Source organism: Odocoileus virginianus, chromosome 31 (genome assembly GCF_023699985.2).
Source record: "Odocoileus virginianus isolate 20LAN1187 ecotype Illinois chromosome 31, Ovbor_1.2, whole genome shotgun sequence".
NCBI classification, from domain to species: Eukaryota; Metazoa; Chordata; class Mammalia; order Artiodactyla; family Cervidae; genus Odocoileus; species Odocoileus virginianus.
This window is the reverse complement of record NC_069704.1, coordinates 10,591,164-10,610,042: the sequence shown is the minus strand read 5'-3', so window position 1 is coordinate 10,610,042 and position 18,879 is coordinate 10,591,164. Positions and strand designations below refer to the sequence as shown.

Below are 18,879 nucleotides of genomic sequence, written 5' to 3'. Positions count from 1 at the left end.
AAGATCCCCTGGAGAAGGGAAAGGCTACCCACTCCACTATTTTGGCCTGGAGAATTCCATGGACTGTATAGTCATGGGGTCGCAGACAGTCGGATACGACTGAGCAACTTTCATTTTCACTTCACTTTCCCTTTCTGTTAGAACCATTTGGTGATAAGGGTGGTTTCCTTGCCCTTCAAGAAACAGAGTGGGCCCTAACTTAGTCTCTTCCTATTAATGGTGAAACAGGAGGGAGGGGGGCAAGGCACAATTTTGGGGGCTTTCCTGGTGGCTCAGACGTTAGAGTCTCCCTGAAGTGCAGGAGACCCGGGTTCGATTCTTGGGTCGGGAAGATCCCTTGGAGAAGGAAATGGCAACCCACTCCAGTACTCTTTCCCAGAAAATTCCATGGATGGAGGAGCCTGGTATGCCACAGTCCATGGGATCGCAAAGAATCAGACACAACAGGGCAACTTCACTCTCGTTTTTTTGATGATCCAGCAAATGTCAGCAATTTGCTCTCTGGTTCCTCTGCCTTTTCTAAATCCAGCTTGAACATCTGGAAGTTCACGTATTGTTGAAGCCTGGCTTGGAGACTTTTGAGAATTACTTTCCTAATGCGTGAGATGAGTGCAATTGTGTGGTAGTTTGAAAATTTTCTGGCATTGCCTTTCTCTGGGATTGAAATGAAAACTGACCTTTCCCACTCCTGTGGTCACTGCTGAGTTTTCCAAATTTGCTGGCATATTGAATGCAGCATTTTAAAAGCATTATCTTTTAGAATTTCAAATAACTTCTCCAGGTCTTCCCAGGTGGCACCAGTGGTAAAGAACCCTCTTGCCAATGCAGGAGACTGAAGAGACAAAGGTTCAATCCCTGGGTCGGGAAGATCCCCTGGAGGAGGACATGGCAATCCACTCCAGTATTCAGTCCATAAAAGTACCTTTTTAATGTCTACAGGATCCTTCTTGATTCTGGTAACTTACCTTCTGTCTACCTAGAAGTTTATTAATTTTATTGCTCTATTAAAAAGCAGCTACTGCTTTCATTAATCCTCATTTTCTTCATCATTAACTTTCCTTTTCATATTTAATATTTTCACTCCTCTATTTACTTGGGGTTTAATTTGTCCTTCTTATGCTACACTTAGAAGCTTATTCATTTTAAACATTTTCTCCTTTTCTCATAAAACATTTAAAGATGTAAATTTTCTCTGAAGAACAGCTCTGGCTGAATCCTATAAACTTTAGTAAGCCACGTTTTCCTTTTAATTCACTTCAAAATATCTTCTAATTTCCCTGTGATTTCTTATTTGATCCATGGATTATGTGTTACTTTAAAAAAAAATTGTTTCCTTTATTTATTTATTTTCTGCACAGCCACATGTGATAGAAGGAACCTTGTTTTTTTTTTAAAGATAACTCATACAACCATTGATTGATTATACAGAGCCATTTCTCAGTCCTCTTTTCTTTCCACTTAAGAAAATTAAAATATACCATGATGAGACTGATTAATGCCAAAACAAGATTTCTGGCTTATCATTTAGGGTACAAATACACACTTCATTGCTTGACATTTTATTGAACACTAAGCAAGACTAAGCATCTCTGCCTTCGTTGTACACAGCTGGAGCAGAAGACCAGCGAGGGGGAGACAGCACTATTGTCCTTGGCGGGGAAGATGTCAGGGGGAAGATGTCAGCTCCTGTTGTCCTGTGTTGTTGTGGGGAGGCTAACCCATGTTCTGCCGGTTGCCAAAGCCTCTAGGATGGGTATCCTTCCAGTCATCCCGCTCCCGAGCTCTGCGGACCGCCTGTTCATCATCCTCTTCCTCCTCATGCTCCTGATCTTCTTGTTGCTGAGCTGCTCTTTTGAACTCTGACATTGTCTTGGCTATTTCCTGATCTGGTAAAGCTCCAAATTTCTGACGCTGCTCATACCAGTCATTCACTGTCATAGATGCCAGACTTGGATAACCAGCTCCAAATACTTTGGCTTGGGCCATGTTCTGAGTGAGAACAAACGGTTTCATTGGAGGCCTGTCCTGATGAGATGACTGAGAAGTTGATGCCTCATTTGTGGAGTCTTTTTCTCTCAAGACCTTTATCTCCTGGTCAATGCTCTCAATCTCTTCTAAGCTGATAATAATCCACCTTCGAAGGTGAAGGAGGTAATATTCACGAACATGCTCATCATCTGCTTGACCACTTTCCACAGCAGATTTCAGTGCAGACAACCTATGCTCCACCTCCTTCTTCTGCTTGTATCTCTCTTTTTTGGCCTGTCTCTGAGATGCCATATCAACAATGCTAGAATAGGCCATGGAGGAATTAGCAGTGCTGTTTTCAGCTGAGTTGGTCTTGGTTTTGGGCAGCTCAAACTTTGCCACATGATAGTACTGGCACTGAGTTAAGTAGTTTAAAAAGTGTTCTCGAGCCCACTGCAAATGATCTAGACGCTTGCTGGGACTGACTTGTTTCATGGTGAATGCTCCTTGAAATGCTGGCACCATCAGGTACTTCAGGTCGGTGGACGCAATCTCCTCCAAATCGTCATTTTGGCTGAACAAGTCGAGCTGCGACAACATTTCAGCAGCCTTCTTCAGGAGATCCAGTCCCTTGAACACCTTATCTTGGATTATTCGGGAGCCGGTGGGTTCAGTTGCGATTTCCACTTCGTCCAAAAGCTGCTTGCTGGTTTCGAACACCTCGGGGAGCCGCGGGAGCAGTAACTCGTCTTCGGCTGCTGCCATCTTAGGGAGGGAGGAACCCCAAATTTATTTTTTAATTAAAGGATAATTGCTTTACAGAATTTTGTTGTTTTCTGTCAAACCTCAACATGAATCAGCCATAGGTAGACATATATATGTGAATACACAGATACATAAGGGAGGAGAGGGTGAGATGGATGGAGAGAGTAACATGGAAACTTACATTATATATGCAAAACAGGGAGCCAATGGGAATGTGCTGTATTTCTCAGGAAACTCAAACAGGGGCTCTGTGTCAACTTGGAGGGGTGGGATGGGGAGGGAGATGGGAGAGAGGTTCAACAAGGAGGGGATATATGTACATGTATACCTGTATTACTTTCTTTTTCTAAGCAACTGGAAATTTCTTCTCAAATATTTGAATATCATTTTTTAAAATTTCTAGTTCTGATACAACTCTAATACCTTAATGCACTCGTTTAACTGAGACCTATTTAAGGACCCAGCATATAGTCTACCTTGCAGACCACTTCATGTGAACTTGAGTATGTATCCTGATGGTGCTGGGGAGACTATTCCATTATGTCAATTAGGCCAAGCTGGTTGAGAGTACTGAAAACTTCAGTATTAGAGGACCTACAGACTTCTTTTAAAGGGTCACATAAATATTTTAGACTTTGTGGGCCATACAGGCTCTGACCCAGCTATTTATCTCTGCAGTTATAAAATGAAAGCAGCCAGAGGTAATATGTAAACAAGCGGGCATGATTGTGTTCAAATAAAACTTTATACATAGACAATGAAATTTAACTTCATGTTAAGTTTTACAATCACAACAAAATAGTCTTTGTTTTTTTTACCATTTAAAGTGTAAATATCAGGGACTTCCCTAGTGGTCCACTGGTTAAGATTCCATGCTTTCAAGGTAAGGGGCTCCAGGTCAATCCTTGGTTGAGGAACTAAGATCCCACATGCTGTGCCATAGGGTCAAAAAATAATAATAAAAAAAATTTTAAACAGAATAATATGAGGTATATAGTTTATTCTTTAATGTAAAAATCAGTCTCAGTTCATGGGCAATACAAAAATGAGCAACTGGAATGGATCTGGCCAGAGGAGAATCTGCGAACCCCTGTTCTGTATCCCTACTAGTTTTTATGTACCAGGCTATCAATTACTGAGAGGGGAGCACTGAAATCTCCAGCTCTAATTGTGGACTTTTCTATTTCTTTGTTTAGTTGTTAGTATTCTTTATGTATCCTGAAGCTCTATAATTAGGTGAAATATATATATGTATCAAGAAATATAAATAAATATATGGAATACAAAGTAATAAGTGATAAATAAAATGGAATATAAAAGATAATCTAAAGAAAGACAGGACACAAAGCAGAAACAGAATGAATATAAATAGAAAACAAAGAGCAAGATGACAGACTTAAACCCAGCCATATCAATAATTGTATTAAGTGAAAATGGCATAAAGATTCCAATTGAAAGGCAGAAGTTACAACGGTCTGGATAAAAGCAAAATTCAATTATACGGTGTGAATAAGAAACTCATTTTAAATATAAAAATCTCAGGTTAAATAAAAAGATGAGAAAAGATAAATATGTAAACACTAATCATAAGAAAGATAAAGTGGCTGTACTAACATCAAAGTAGACTTCAGGAAAAGGAATATCACTAGGGATAAAGACAGACACTTCATAATGGTAAAGGGTTCAATTTATCAAAAAAACATAATACGTCACACATAAAACATGCACATAAATGGTAGATAACCTCTGGTTTTCAATTATAATGTTTACTTTTTTGATTAGTTTTTTTAAGTGATTGCTCTGGAGTTTAATCAACAATAAGTTTCTTTAACTTACCCCAGTCTACCTTAAAATAATACTATAATACGTAGGTATTATGTAAGAACTTTTTAAAGTATACATCTGTTTCCCTTATCATACATATCCTTTGTATTACTGTCATATATTGTACTTTTCACATTTGCTACAACCCCCCAACTATATTAATTTTATCTTGCTTTAGTCAATTACCTTTTTTCCTTTCTGCATCTTGTTTTAATCACTTGTATCTTATGGAGCTTTCCATAGAGAGCATTCTATAGTTCTTATCAAAAATTTTTTTTACTATGGTACAATACACATAAAATCACTATCTTTAAACACAGAATTTAGTGATGTTAAATACATTCATAATGTGCAACTATCACAACCATTCATTTCCATAGCACTTTTCACCTTGTGCTGATAAAACTGAAATTCTATATCCATTAAATGCAGCTCTGTAAACCCTCTTCTTCCAGTCCCTAGCAACCACCATTCTACTCTCTCTAAGATTCTGTCTACTCTAAGTATTCTTTCTCATTTCTTTTTGAGCATATTAGATAGCTATTTCCTTTATGGTTACCATGGGGATTACTTTAACATCCTAAAGTTATAACACTCTAATTTGAGTTTAGTCTGGCTTAACTTCAATAACATACAAAAACTCTGCTCCTTTGTAGATCTGTCCCCACCCCTTTCCACTATTATCACAAAAGTAGATCTTTAAACAATGTGTGCCCAGAAAAACAAACTAACAATTCATTTAAATGTTATCAGTCTCCTAAATTATGTAGAAAACAAAATGTGGAGCTACAAACCAGATCACTTGAGAGCTTTTAGATTAATAATTTTTTTTAAAAGTGCATTAGGCCCTTAAATCTGCAGAGAAGAAAAACTGGATTACAAACCATTGTTTGAATGATATAGGCTTTTACAATGGCATTCACTGAGATCTTTATTGCCTCAAAAAGCTTTGAGCTACTGTCTAGTGTCTTTTCATTTCACCCCAAGGGACTCCTTTGAATATTTCTTGCAGGGCAGATCTAGTTAACCAATAAACTTCTTCAGTTTTTACTCATCTGGGAATGTCTTAATTTCTCTCTCACTTCTGAAGGACATTTACCAAACACAGGATACTTGGTTAACGCTTACATTCTTTTAGAACTTTGAATATACTGGCCCACTGACTTTTGTCCAAGTTCTTGAAGAGAAATCTGCTCATATTCTTATTAAGGATCCCTTGCATGTGATGAGTTAATTCTCTCTTAATGCTTTGTGGATTCTGTCTTTATCTCTGACTTCCAAAAATTTGGTTTCAAATGTGTCTCAGTGTGGGTCTCATCGAATTAATCTTACCTGGAGTACATTAAGGTTCTTAGATGTTTATATTCATATTTTTCATCAAATTTGGCATTGTGGTAATGCTGGAAATCAGATTCTTCCCTTTTCTCAGGGTTTTCTTGCCTGTGTTATTGTTTTTCTGATTCTTTTAGACTGTCTCTATGCCAAGAATAAGCTTAAGGTGTAAATTTAAGTCCTTCTCAACTGTCTTCTGAGGCTTTTCCTGGGCATGCACTATTACCTTCTAATTTTCTCTGTAGATGCAGTTGTTTTTTTAATGTCCTAGTCTTTAATATTTGCTTCCCAAAAGGGTGCGGAGGAAGGAAAATGAAGGGGAGGAAGGTGTGGAAAACACCAACCAAACCCTGTGAAAGTCGCATACACTGGGGGTGAGGGGTGCTGACAGAAGGGGGAGGATGCAGGAACAATGGCTGCTTGCCTCTTTGTATCTATGTGATCAGAAGGGGCAATCAGACCACAGACCCTTGAAGCTGACAGACAAGATCCTTTCTGCCCACCCTGGCTCCTATTTGTAAGCCGCTCTGGAACTCACACAGCTGCCTGCCATGTGACTGAGGGTGAGGGATGGTAGCTGCTACTGTGCTGAGAGCTAAAATTGACCATAATTAACCACAATTTACCTTCCAAGTCTTCCCCTGGAACTCGCAGGCCTTCAAAAGACTCCAGAGTTCCAAATTAGTCACAGGCAGATTCTGCCAGCCCAACTGTCGTTTAGGTAGAAAGACTCCTGGTGCTTCTTACTCTACCACCTTCCCAGAATCCCTCAATTATCTTTGAACTTAACCAAAAACATGAGGAAGAAAAGTCACATATCCACATATTTACCACTTTGTGTAGACCCAAATTTCCACCTGGTATCATTTTCCTCAAGGCTGAGGAATTTCCTTTCCCGTTTCATAAAATTTAAGTCTGTTACTAACAAATGCTCTCGGCTTTTGTGTGCCTCAAAAAAGCTTTAGCTTTTATTTTTGAAAAATATTTTAACTGTACATAAAATTTCAGTTTGATTGTTATTTATCTTCAGTACTTTGAAGATGTGTCTCCATTGTCTTCTGAGTTGCACCATTTGGGGGCAAGAACTCTCGTTTCTCTTATCTTTGTTTCTCTGAAAAATGTGACTTTTTTCCCTCTGGCTACTTTTAAGATTTGTTCTGCATTCCTGGTTTTCAGCAATTTGATTACGATGAGCCTTGGTGTGGTTTCCACTGTGTTTATCCTGCCTGTGGTTCATTGAACTTCTTGGATATGTGGGTTTACAGTTTCCACCAAATTTGGAATATTTTCAGTCATTATTTCTTTAGACATATTTGTTTCCCAATCCCCATCTATTTCCCCGTGACTTCAAATATACATATGTTTAGAACCACTTTACTTTGTTCTACAGGTTGACAAGGCTCTGATTTTTTTTTTTCAGTTTTTTTTTTGGGGGGGTCTATGTTTAGTTTCTACTGTTGACTTTAAATTTGCTGATTATTTCTTTTACAGAATATTAGTGCTGTTAAAGCCATGCCTGTTTCTTTTTAGATGCTACATTTTTATCTCTAGAAGTTCCATTTGATTTTTATTTTCTCCTTGTTGATATTTTCCTTTAAATCCTTTCACATACTTTAGTAACTGTTCCAAAGTCCAAATCTGCTAATTTCATCATCTGTCATTTTTTAAACCTGTTTCCGTTGACTGATTTTTCTTCTAGCTATGGGTCACAATTTTGTGCTTCATTCCATGTCTGGCAATTTTGGGTTGAATGTTCAACACTGTGAGAACTAGCATTTGTTTTATTCCTTTAAAGTGCCAGACTCCTTTCTGGAAAAAAGTTACTTTCAGATCAGGTAACTGTTTGATAGCTTATTTTTAAGTCTTTTTAGGGTGGGTTTAGAACAATCTTTATGGTAGAGCTGAAATACCATCCCTACTGGTCAGGCATGTGTGGCTTAATATTCAGCAATAAACTCAAAGGCAGATTTCTGGAGCATTTTTCTCACAGATGGAAGCTAGTACTCCTATAGGCAGAAAGATAAAAAGAGGAAAACCCATGTGGAAATGTAACACTTCCAGTTATATCTTGTTAAGACAGCACTCAATCACATGAGCATACCTAGCTATAAGGAAGACTAGAAAAGTAGTCATTTAATCTGGGAGACAACATGCCCTGATAAAAATTAGGGCTCTGTTGCTTAAGAAAACAGAAAGTATTTGGGTACACAATAAATAGTCTCAGCCATCATTCCTAAGATTACATTGAGAAGGCAAAGCATATGATTTACTTAGACAAGTGTAAAACATTTGTCTACAGAGCTGGACATCCTGGAATGTGAAGTCAAGTGGGCTTTAGGAAGCATCACTACAAACAAAGCTCGTGGAGGTGATGGAATTCCAGTTGAGCTACTTCAAATCCTAAAAGATGATGCTGTGAAAATGCTGCACTCAATATGACCAGCAAATTTGGAAAACTCAGCAGTGACCACAGGACTGGAAAAGGTCAGTTTTCATTCCAATCCCAAAGAAAGGCAATGCCAAAGAGTGCTCAAACTACTGCACAATTGCACTCATCTCACACACTAGCAAAGTAATGCTCAAAATTCTCCAAGCCAGGCTTCAAGAGTACATGAACCGTGAACTTCCAGATGTTTCAAGCTGGTTTTAGAAAAGGCAGAAGAACCAGAGATCAAACTGCCAACATCCGCTGGAGCATCGAAAAAGCAAGAGACTTCCAGAAAAACATCTATTTCTGCTTTATTAACTATCTCAAAGCCTTTCACTGTGTGGATCACAACAAACTGTGTTTCTTAAAGAGATGGGAATACCAGACCATCTGACCTGCCTCTTCAAAAATCTGTATGCAGGTCAGGAAGCAACAGTTAGAACTGGACATGGAACAGACTGGTTCCTAATAGGAAAAGGAGTATGTCAAGGCTGTATATTGTTACCCTGCTTCTTTAACTTATATGCAGAGTACATCATGAGAAACGCTAGGCTGGGTGAAGCACAAGCTGGAATCAAGAATGCTGGGAGAAATACCAATAACCTCAGATACGCAGATGACACCACCCTTACGGCAGAAAGCGAAGAACTAAAGAGCCTCTTGATGAAAGTGGAAGAGGAGAGTGAAAAAGTTGGTTTAAAACTCAACATTCAGAAAACTAAGATCATGGCATATCGTTCCATCACTTCATGGCAAGTAGACAGGCAAACAGTGGAAACAATGAGAGACTTTATTTTCTTAGGCTCCAAAATCACTGCAGATGGTGACTGCAACCATGAAATTAAAAGATGCTTGCTCCTTGGAAGAAAAGCTATGAACAACCTAGACAGCATATTAAAAAGCAGAGACATTACTTTGCCAACAAAGGTCCGTCTAGTCAAGGCTATGGTTTTTCCAGTGGTCATGTATGGATGTGAGAGTTGTGGACTATAAAGAAAGCTGAGTGTCGAAGAATTGATGCTTTTGAACTGTGGTGTTGGAGAAGACTCTTGCGAGTCTTCTGGATGCTGAAGCTGGAACTCCCAATACTTTGGCCACTTGATGCAAAGAACTGACTCATTTGAAAAGACCTTGATGCTGGGAAAGATGAAAAAGATTGAAGGTGGGAGGAGAAGGGGATGACAAAGAATGAGATGGCTGGATGGAATCACCGACTTGATGGACATGAATTTGAGTATATTCTGGGAGTTGGTGATGGACAGGGAGGCCAGGTGTGCTGTAGTCCATGGGGTCGCAAAGAGTTGGACATGACTGAGTGACTCAACTAAACTGAAACTACAAAAATTTTGTGATGAAGACTGTACTGAATACAAAAAGATCTTTCAAGATAGTACTACACATGGCTTTCTTTTAGCAACCCATTATTAATGTGATTTTTAAAATTATTTGTGTCTTTGAAGAACTACTTAAGTATCTTACAATGGGATTAAACTCTTTAAATGAGCCTTAAAAACTTTCCAATAAAATTTGTTCAAAATCAATCAGAAACATAAGAACAAAGAGTAACATAATCTTTAGTTTTTGACGTTTTTAGAGAATTGCAAATATTGAATCAAGTATTACAAAAGTATTTTTAGTGTATAGGTGACCTAAATAATAGAAGTAAAATTTCTAGGTACCAACAGGCCAGCCCCTTAGGAGGCCCCCTTTCAGTACAAGGCAAATTAAATTTAGAAATTTTCCATCTACCACAAGTATTGAACAAGGAAGTATATGTCTGTTCAGAGATCTGAAAGGAGAAATGTAAATATCCAGATTTTTATTTTCTCTTTTCTTCTGATATGAATCCCCAAAGCAATATATTAACATACACATTAAGATATGTTAGCAGAACTATACTATACATATGTGCATGCTCAGCTGTGTCTGACTCTGTACGACTCCTTGTACTATAGCTCGCCAGGCTCCTCCGTCCATGGAATTTTCCAGGCAAGAATGCTGCAGTGGGTTGCCATTTCTACCCTAGCAAATCTGGCAGAGCAAACACAAAAGATTCTCACAGAAGGAAAAAAATAATTTAGTTGAAGTTTATCTCATAACCAAAAATTATGAATCAAAAATAATATACCATAAACAAACATTAGCTGATACAAAACCCAGGAATATTAGCACCCCTAACAACTCCATAATTGTAAAATCTGAGACTATAAAAATTGTTTAAATAATTTAAAAATTAGAGGAAAAAACAATAGACACCATAAGAAAAGAACACATTATTAAAACAGAAACCCAACTAGATGGTCTTTAAAAAATGAGTCAAATAGACATAGAATAATGAAAAATATATGCCTTGAAATAAAATACTCAACAGAAGGATTAAAAAGCATATTAGACAAAGCTGAACAATGAGTGAATCAGAAAACCATTTCAAGGACATTATCCAGAATACAGGACTTTAAGAAGAGGTGACAATGAATGTAAGAGGTCAAAACAAATGCAGGACTAAATGAGGTGGCCCAAAACATGTCTAACTGGAGTTCCAGAAAGAGGCAACTCTGTAGAAAGTTGGGGTCACTACTAAGCAGGATAAATGAAAGTAAGTCTGCAGCAATGGCCTTCAGCCCTTGGCTGTACCTTACATGTGTCAGCTAAGAAGCTCTAAAAGCAGTGCCGAGGCCTCTCCTTCCCCAACCAACAATTTTAGAATTGGTGTGGAGTAGGTCAAGGTATCTGTATTTTCCTCAAAGCTTCGCAAGCTATTTTAGTGAACCCTCAGAGAACCAGCGATCCACACCTAGACATAGCTAGAGGCACAGAAGAAAATTAAAGAGAAAAATGTTAAAACAACTACAGAGAATTAACTCTATCTATACAATCATAACGTAGGCTGACAAAGGCTTCTCAACAACAGAGGCTAAAAGAATAATAAAACAGTACCTGCAAAGTACTAAGAGAAAATAACTGTCAATCTAAAAACACTGAACCTAGAATGAAATGGGATACAAGAAGAAATTCAAAACATAAAGACAAAACACAGCAGACTCCTGCTGCCATATAAACTCACAGCTCATACATCTTTCTTTTCCTAAGTAACCAATCAATCAATCAAGGTGTCAGTCTTTCTGGTCATCTGTTCCAGTAGTCTGTAAATATGACCAAACAAACTGACCTCAGTTTTAAAGTTAAAAGCAAACACGTGGGCCCCACCCTAGATGTACCATAGCTCTAGGAGTAAGAGCCAAATTTTCCTTAAAAAGTCTAACAGATCAAGAGGATAATCAGATTTCAGAACTTCAAATTCTAGTTATTTCCTTCATTCAGTAATTCTCTTTAAGTATGGCTCCTCAAATGTCGGCATTATCATTCCTGGGAACTTGTAGAAATGCAAAATTATCAGGACCCATCCCGGATCTACTGGCCTAGCAATTCTGAGGATGGACTCTGCAATTGTGCTTTAACACTCAGATGATTCTGAAGCCAAGTCAAGTTTGAGAGCTTTAATCTCCTGCTCCTATTATCTACTGTTCACACTTCCACAAGAACAAACCCCCTGCTGCTGCCCCACCAACAAATCTTGTAGAGTAATGTTCCATGGCTGACCAATTCTCATATACTCTTGATCTCTTCACTGAATTTTCTTTTCATCTTTCATCTTGACTGTCACCTCTCTTACAGGGGTTCTCATGTAAAGGTTGTTCACTCTTCCAGACACCAGCACCTAGAAGGTGAAGTCCACTCATTCTCTAACTTCCTAGAACTCCAAAAACATTTGGATAAAAAAATCTCACCTTTTCTGAGACTCTCTACTCTCATGGCTTCCATGGTTAAGTGAGTATGATATTGATTTCCAAATTTCTCTTATGATGCTGAAACCAGAAGAACCCACTACCTACCTGACATCTGGATGTTCCCAGAGGAACTTCAAATCAATATATGAAATCTGAACATGCTATGTTGTCCAACCCTATTCTTTCTGTATTTTCTAATATAAACAAAGGACTACAATTCAGCTACACAACTATCCAAATCTAAAATCTGAAAGTCATTAATGGAATTCCTTATTCAAACATTCAACTAATTACCGATTACCATCAATTTCACCTCTAAGTTCTCTAATTCTCTCCATCACAACTGCTACTGCCACAGGACAAAGTTTCCTCCCTTACCAGGGTTTCCTGTGCAGCAACAGCCTCGTAACCCCCCTGATATCTCTTCAGTACTTCACTCCTCCAATTCATTTCACAGTCCCCAAATTTCAAGAACATTTAGTTTTAAAATCACGTGAGCTTATAAATTTTTAATTTAGTTTTAATACTTCTAAAGTGATCATCATTCAATGCAAGCTTTTAAATCTAGCTCTTTTACTCAATAGTTCTAGATCACCAATTTACTGATAATTTATCACAATTATGTTAACAAAGAATGTCAGTCAAAAAAGGAATTATCAAATTAGATCCAAATTAATCCTTAAAATGTAAGAGTGCTATAACTAGTAACTTCATCTATATGAACTTCATTGCCACAAATTTTAGTTTTTGTTATAAATAGTAGCACTTGATGTTATAAGTTGAGCAAAATAAGAACACTGTGGAAAAAATGTTTAAAACCCAGGGAAGAAAAATTCTCAAATTAAAAAAAAAAAAAAAAAAAAATGAAAACTCACCATACACACCTGCAGAAGGAGTGGAATTGTTCATGGTAAAAGGTCCGTTAATGATGCCAGAAGAAAGAAGCTCATCAGACCCCCGCTGAAAAGCAAAGAGCAATATTCTGTTAATAAATATGAGTCTCTGATAATGATCCATAAATTTACTACTAAAAAATATTAAAAGCTAGTACTATTACTTAAATCTGACATCATGGCATTTAAGGAGAACACCTCAAGAACCATAACATCTAAAGGTTGGAAGAGAAAGGTAAAGGAAAATTATCACACATCTACATGGTTGTTAATGATAAAAAACAAACTGCCATCACATAATTGGGAGCATAATCCCATAACCTTTTTTGATCAAACCCTCTGAGATTTTTTTTTTTTTTTGAAGCTTCCAGACAGTTTTATTTAAGACTTTACATATCTGAATAATCAGTTAAAAAGCAAATGTTCATTTTCAGAGTTGCACAAAAGGAAAATAATAGGGAAACTAATGCCTGGCTTATGATGTGGCGCCAATTTCCGTAAGTTAAATCTAAGTTTTAGAACCTGGGGCTCTAAAAACAGCATTTGTAATTAATACTGTTCTTCAGATTCAGAGTTTAAGGAAGTCACTACATTTTATTTCTTGACGTTGTAGATTTAACAACATACTGGTAGCAACATGTAACTTCTCACATAGATTAGACATCAAGAGACCAGTTTATGTATATAAACTTAAACACTGAAAATGAATACATTCAGCTATTATGGAACTTACAACAAATACAAACTTGTTAACAACTTTCCAGAAGGCACAAAAGACAGTATTAATAAAAACTGGTCTTTTGCATCATTTTCAAAAATTCTTCCTTGTTTATTTCTGCATCCCCATCATGATCAGCCTCATCAAGCATTTCCTGAAGTTTATCATCTGTTAAATTTCCCCCTCGTTCCTTAGCAACCCTCTTGATATTGTTCAGTGATACACTTCCTGTACCATCATCAAATAATTTGAAAGCCTTCAGTATTTCTTCTTTTTCATCCTTTTCACTCATTTTTACACTCATTATGGCAAAAAATTCTTCAAAACTAACGGTGCCAATTCCTTCTTTGTCAGTTTCAGCTATCATCTTTTAAATTTCTTCTTTCTTTGGCTCAAATCCTAAGGCCTACATTGCAATCATGTCTCCAACCGGCGCCCCCCAGGCCAGGACCTCCCAGCTTTACCAGCCAGCCGAGCTGCCCAACAGTAGCTCACCACCCGTAAGCCGTTGCTAAGGCCGCTCTCGCAGATCTCTCCCCTCTGAGATGTTATATCTGAAGTATCAAAAACCACAATCAGGGGTTGTATCCTGATTATTATTTTTGCAGTATACTTTTAAGTATATTTAGTGTATTTTAAATACAATTGGTATATTAATCATGTTAAGTTTTTGTAGTATATTTTTGAGCATTTGCATGTGAATAATTTGTGCAGCACTCCTTGACTTTTTCATACATATACTTTTTCATGATATATGGTATATACATATATACGTATATTAAAAGTTGAACAAAAAGATGTAATTTATTTCTATATTGGCCAAATCCTTTAAATAAGTGACTTTTCATCCATTATTCCTTAAATGGTCTTTACTGTGTATTATTTCTTAAATAATTACTCTTTTAAGTAATTTAGACTCTTTTTCAGGTAAGAGCTTGATCAATTTCAAAGTTGAACTATCAAAGCTAAAAGATAAGTGATGGGACTAGCCTTTTCATTGTAACCATGAGGTCTATTACCAAGATTAAAACATTTATATATAGGAAGGACAATAAACAACATGTATAAATTTAAAACCAACCTATTTCAGATGGTAATTTGTTCAGCTCTCGGTCAATGTTTTTGGCCACACGTCACCACTTGTGAGATCTTAGTTCTCTGACCAAAGATCAAAACCTGGCCCCCAACAGTGGAAGAGAAATTTCCTGATCCTCCTGACCCAGGAATTGAACCCATGTCTCCTGCTTGGCAGGTGGATTCTTTACCGCTGAGTCATGGGGGAGGATCTAGTTATACGTACACAATGTAATTAGTATTGAATAGCAATCTCCTAAAGGTAAAAATATTCTTTCAACAAAGGAAACTTTCTAAAGTTTTAAAAAGAAATGCAAACTTTTTGATACCAACAAAAAGTAAATTCTCTCTGTCAGATAAATTGATAAAAGACTGGATTTTGACAAAATCAAAATGGAAAGGACTACAAAAGAGATTTAATAAAGTTCCATTTATGATTAACCTTTGAGAATAAGAGGGGCTTCCCTGGTAGCTCAGTTGGTAGCTCAAGAGACCAGGGTTCAAACCCTGGCTCAAGAAGATCCCCTGGAAAAGGAAATGGCCAACCACTCCAGTATTCTTGCCTGGAGAATCCCATGGACAGAGGAGCCTGGAGGGCTACAGTCCATGGGATGGCAAGAAGAAGACATAAGAAGAATAAACAATGAGGCATTAGAACTTTCCTTCAGCACACTGATGATATCTGTTTAGAAAAAAAACAGGAGGTCAAATTTCTCACTATAACCATCTTCATTTAAACATTTTTGCATACTTATCCAATTATATCAGGAAAATATTTAGATGTTAATTAGCTAGATCATTTTCATAGTTGTGTTATTCTAATACACACTGTACAAAGTTATAATATCAATCTATGTTCCTCTGTAATCTTTTTAACTGATAAGCTTTTGTCACACTGTTAGTCTCCATTGTAATTTAATGAATTCTTAAATTCTATAATTGCCTACTATTTCCCTACTACTCAATATTAGCATCACATGTAATTTATTAATCCCCAAAATTATGCTGCATTTAGAATACAGTATTCTCTGTATTTTATATTCTATCCATAGAATAAGTATTCAGAAGTAAAAGAGACAATCTTTCCTTTTTGAATGAAGGTAAAACTGTAAGAAATCTCAAACTTCTGCTTAACAATACAGAGTAGCTTCAAGTTACTAGTATACTACAAGTGACTACTAAGATGCATTTGTACTTCTACAGTAAAAGTCAAAGTCGCTCAGTAGTGTCCGAATCGGTGCAACCCCATGGACTATACAGTCCATGGAATTCTCCAGGCCAGAATACTGGAATGGGTAGCCATTCCCTTCTCCAGAGGATCTTCCCAACCCAGGGATTGAACCCAGGTCTCCTGCACTGCAGGAGGATTCTTTATCAGCTAAGCCACCAGGGAAGCCCAAGAATACTGCTGTGTGTAGCCTATCCCTTCTCCAGCGGATCTTCCCAATCCAGGAATCAAACTGGAGTCTCCTGCATTTCAGGTGGATTCTTTACCAGCTGGCTACTTCTAAAGGGGTTTTTCAAATATTGTTGGAATTGGCACATGACCACTACAATTTTAATATTACAGTTTGGCTCACAGTCTGTGTAGTAAAGATTCTAACCCTATTCAAAGAGAGGTCTAGTTTTTGCCCTCTCCTGGGAGGTAATCTCTAAACCACTGGTAAAGTTATGCCTGAGAAAGTGTCTTTTTTTAAAAAAACTTGAGGGGCTTGAGTCACTAGACAGTGTTAGAGGCAAGGCTCATGACACGCCTGGAGGGGTTGGAGAATGAATTTTAAGATCAGCCTCCAGAGCAATCAAGTATGCTTAACACAGTGTTGTTGTTTGTAGTTACCACAGAATTGCTGTTTTGTAGTTTAGTCGCTAAATCATGTCTGACTCTGTGACCCCATGAACTGCAGTGCACCAGGCTCCTCTGTCTATGTCCAGGCAAAAACACTGGAATGGGTTGCCATTTCCTTCTCCAGGGGATTTTCCCGACCTAGGAATTGAACCTGTGTCTCCCACACTGCAGGCAGATTCTATACCATCTGAGCCACCAGGGAAGCCTATTCGTTAACTTGACTGTTGGCCTAATTCCTCTCATGGATAAATGATGAATCAGTAGAGCAAATATAATAAAACTATTCATTTAAAAGATTTCTTAAAACTTCACCTCTAAATCACCATTTAGATTTCTAACTGTAAAAGAAAAATTCAGTCCAAAAATGTGATCTACTAGTCAAATATTTAAAAACAGATAAATTTATATGGCATATTAAGTAAATTAATGCAAGATCTTAACTGTTATATCCCATGATTCTACACAAAATATAAACTAAAACAAGGAAATGGTGAACATTAGTCTTCAAAATAAAAGCATTTAAGTTTGATAATTCTACTAGATCTTCCAATAGTAACAAGAATTTAAAAAAAGAGTAGCCTAAAATAATGCGTAAGTAAAGCAAACCCTATAGGATCCAGTGAAATGCTGGAATGTCTATTTTTATGTCTTATTATACGATAAGAAAAATTAAAATATTTGATCCTAAAGTTTTATACTTGGAAATAGCAGAGATGGGGTTACCATTCATTTTACAGAATAAACAATGTGTATCTCAAATAATTTTGACACTTAAAAAAACTGATAACTTTTGACCCTAATAATTTCCGGGTATGATAAAAGATAAAGATAGCAAAAAGAGCTTACATTTGAAAATGCGGTCATAAAAAATATTCTGATTATCAAAATTTACTAGCTAAGCTTTTTTGCTCCCAAAGATTCATTTTCAAATCATAGAAAATAAAGGTTTTAAAACATTATAAAGCTCAAATCCCGAGTCATATTACTTTGTAAGCTTTGTAAAAAGTGACAAAAACACAATCAGTTCACTAAACAACTATTCCTTCCTTGACATCAATTCTTTCTCCTGGGGGAGGGGGTAAATCACTGCCTGTAATTAACAGACTACTTCACAAAAAACAAAAAGTATCTCTGAAAATTATGCTTAATATTTATATCCTAAGGGTAGAAAACTAATTTTCCATTATAGTCAAGGAAGAGCAATGCAGACCTAGGTAAAACTGAGTGTCTTGTAAGGGAGTAAATGTTTGCCTTCTTCTCTTCTAGGTTCTTTGGCTGGTCTAAAAATTAAACTGACACAAACCAGATAAACGGGAGAAAAACAAAATTTAATTTCATACATACAGGAACTCATGAAGATATGAGACTTCAAGAAGTGACCAAAGCATGCAGTTTTTATGCCTTTTAGATAAAGAAAACAATTATTTGCGGAGACCTGACAAAACAAAGGGGCTGAGGCTTAATCAGCCTTCTCTGCCTTGAATTTCCTATCTCTGGTGATAAAGATGACTTCTACCCTCCTTGTACTAATGTAAGGAGGATACTTTCACTTGGAAGATTTATTTCCTGCTTTCAGGGAGACAAAGCAGGGTCAGTGAGCTTGCATCATCTGTTTCTTAAGTAACTTTAATTCAAAATAATCAACATGCTAAAGTGGCCTATTTTAGGGCGGCATATTTTGCTCCACCTCACTCTGCTGGGGCTTTCCTGGTGGCTCAGACAGTGAAGAATTTGCCCTGCAATGCAGGAGACCTGGGTTCGATCCCTGGGTTGGGAAGTTCCTCTGGAGGAGGGCATGGCAATCTACTCCAATCTTCTCGCCTGGAGAATCCCCACGGTCAGAGGAGCCTGGTGGGCTACAGTCTGTGTAGTCGCAAAGAGTCGGACAAGACTGAGCAACTAAGCAGAGCACTCTGTGCCAGCTATGGTAAGAAATTATAGTTTACGAGATGAATGGAAAAGAAGCAGAATGAAGACTCTAAATAAATGATGGAAAGTTTATTTGGATGAATGACTGTAGATGATCAACAGAAGAAAACTGTTAAAAAAGTTAAAAAGTGGAAGAAAAAAAGACTGTACCACAGGTAAACAAATTAACACTAAACAAAAAGGCTTTAACAAATCAAATAACGAAGACATCATGGAGTGGGGGTAGAGGAGGAACAATACTTGCTCAACAGTCTCCTTAGAAACACACAGTAAATTTACAAAAGTTCAACAGTTGTTCTGTGGACTTGTTAGCT

General features: G+C 37.2%; 2 protein-coding genes across 8 annotated transcripts in view; both read right to left on the bottom strand.

Moving 5' to 3' along the window:
• Positions 1-18,879, bottom strand: part of PTBP3 (polypyrimidine tract binding protein 3) — an 84,607-nt gene that overhangs the window by 54,704 nt on the left and 11,024 nt on the right. For 2 of the 5 annotated variants that reach the window (XM_020901966.2, XM_070459279.1), the window contains one exon: positions 12,981-13,065. In XM_020901966.2, the coding sequence (XP_020757625.2) occupies positions 12,981-13,065 (85 nt within the window). Of the gene's footprint in view, positions 1-12,980; positions 13,066-18,879 lie in introns of those variants that run through there. The other 3 variants (XM_070459277.1, XM_070459278.1, XM_070459280.1) reach the window with 3 other exon arrangements.
• LOC139029579 (immunoglobulin-binding protein 1-like) lies at positions 1,544-13,057 on the bottom strand. 3 transcript variants are annotated; one of them, XM_020901980.2, is made up of 2 exons: positions 12,990-13,057; positions 1,544-2,733 (listed from the first exon to the last, which is right to left on the bottom strand). In XM_020901980.2, the coding sequence occupies exon 2, from the start codon at positions 2,731-2,733 to the stop codon at positions 1,714-1,716; it is 1,020 nt and encodes a 339-aa protein (XP_020757639.2). In that variant the 5' UTR covers positions 12,990-13,057; the 3' UTR covers positions 1,544-1,713. The 3 variants fall into 3 exon arrangements, with proteins under 3 accessions (XP_020757639.2, XP_020757640.2, XP_020757638.2); XM_020901981.2 differs by lacking the exon at positions 12,990-13,057 and adding an exon at positions 6,516-8,306; XM_020901979.2 differs by lacking the exon at positions 12,990-13,057 and adding an exon at positions 4,744-6,448.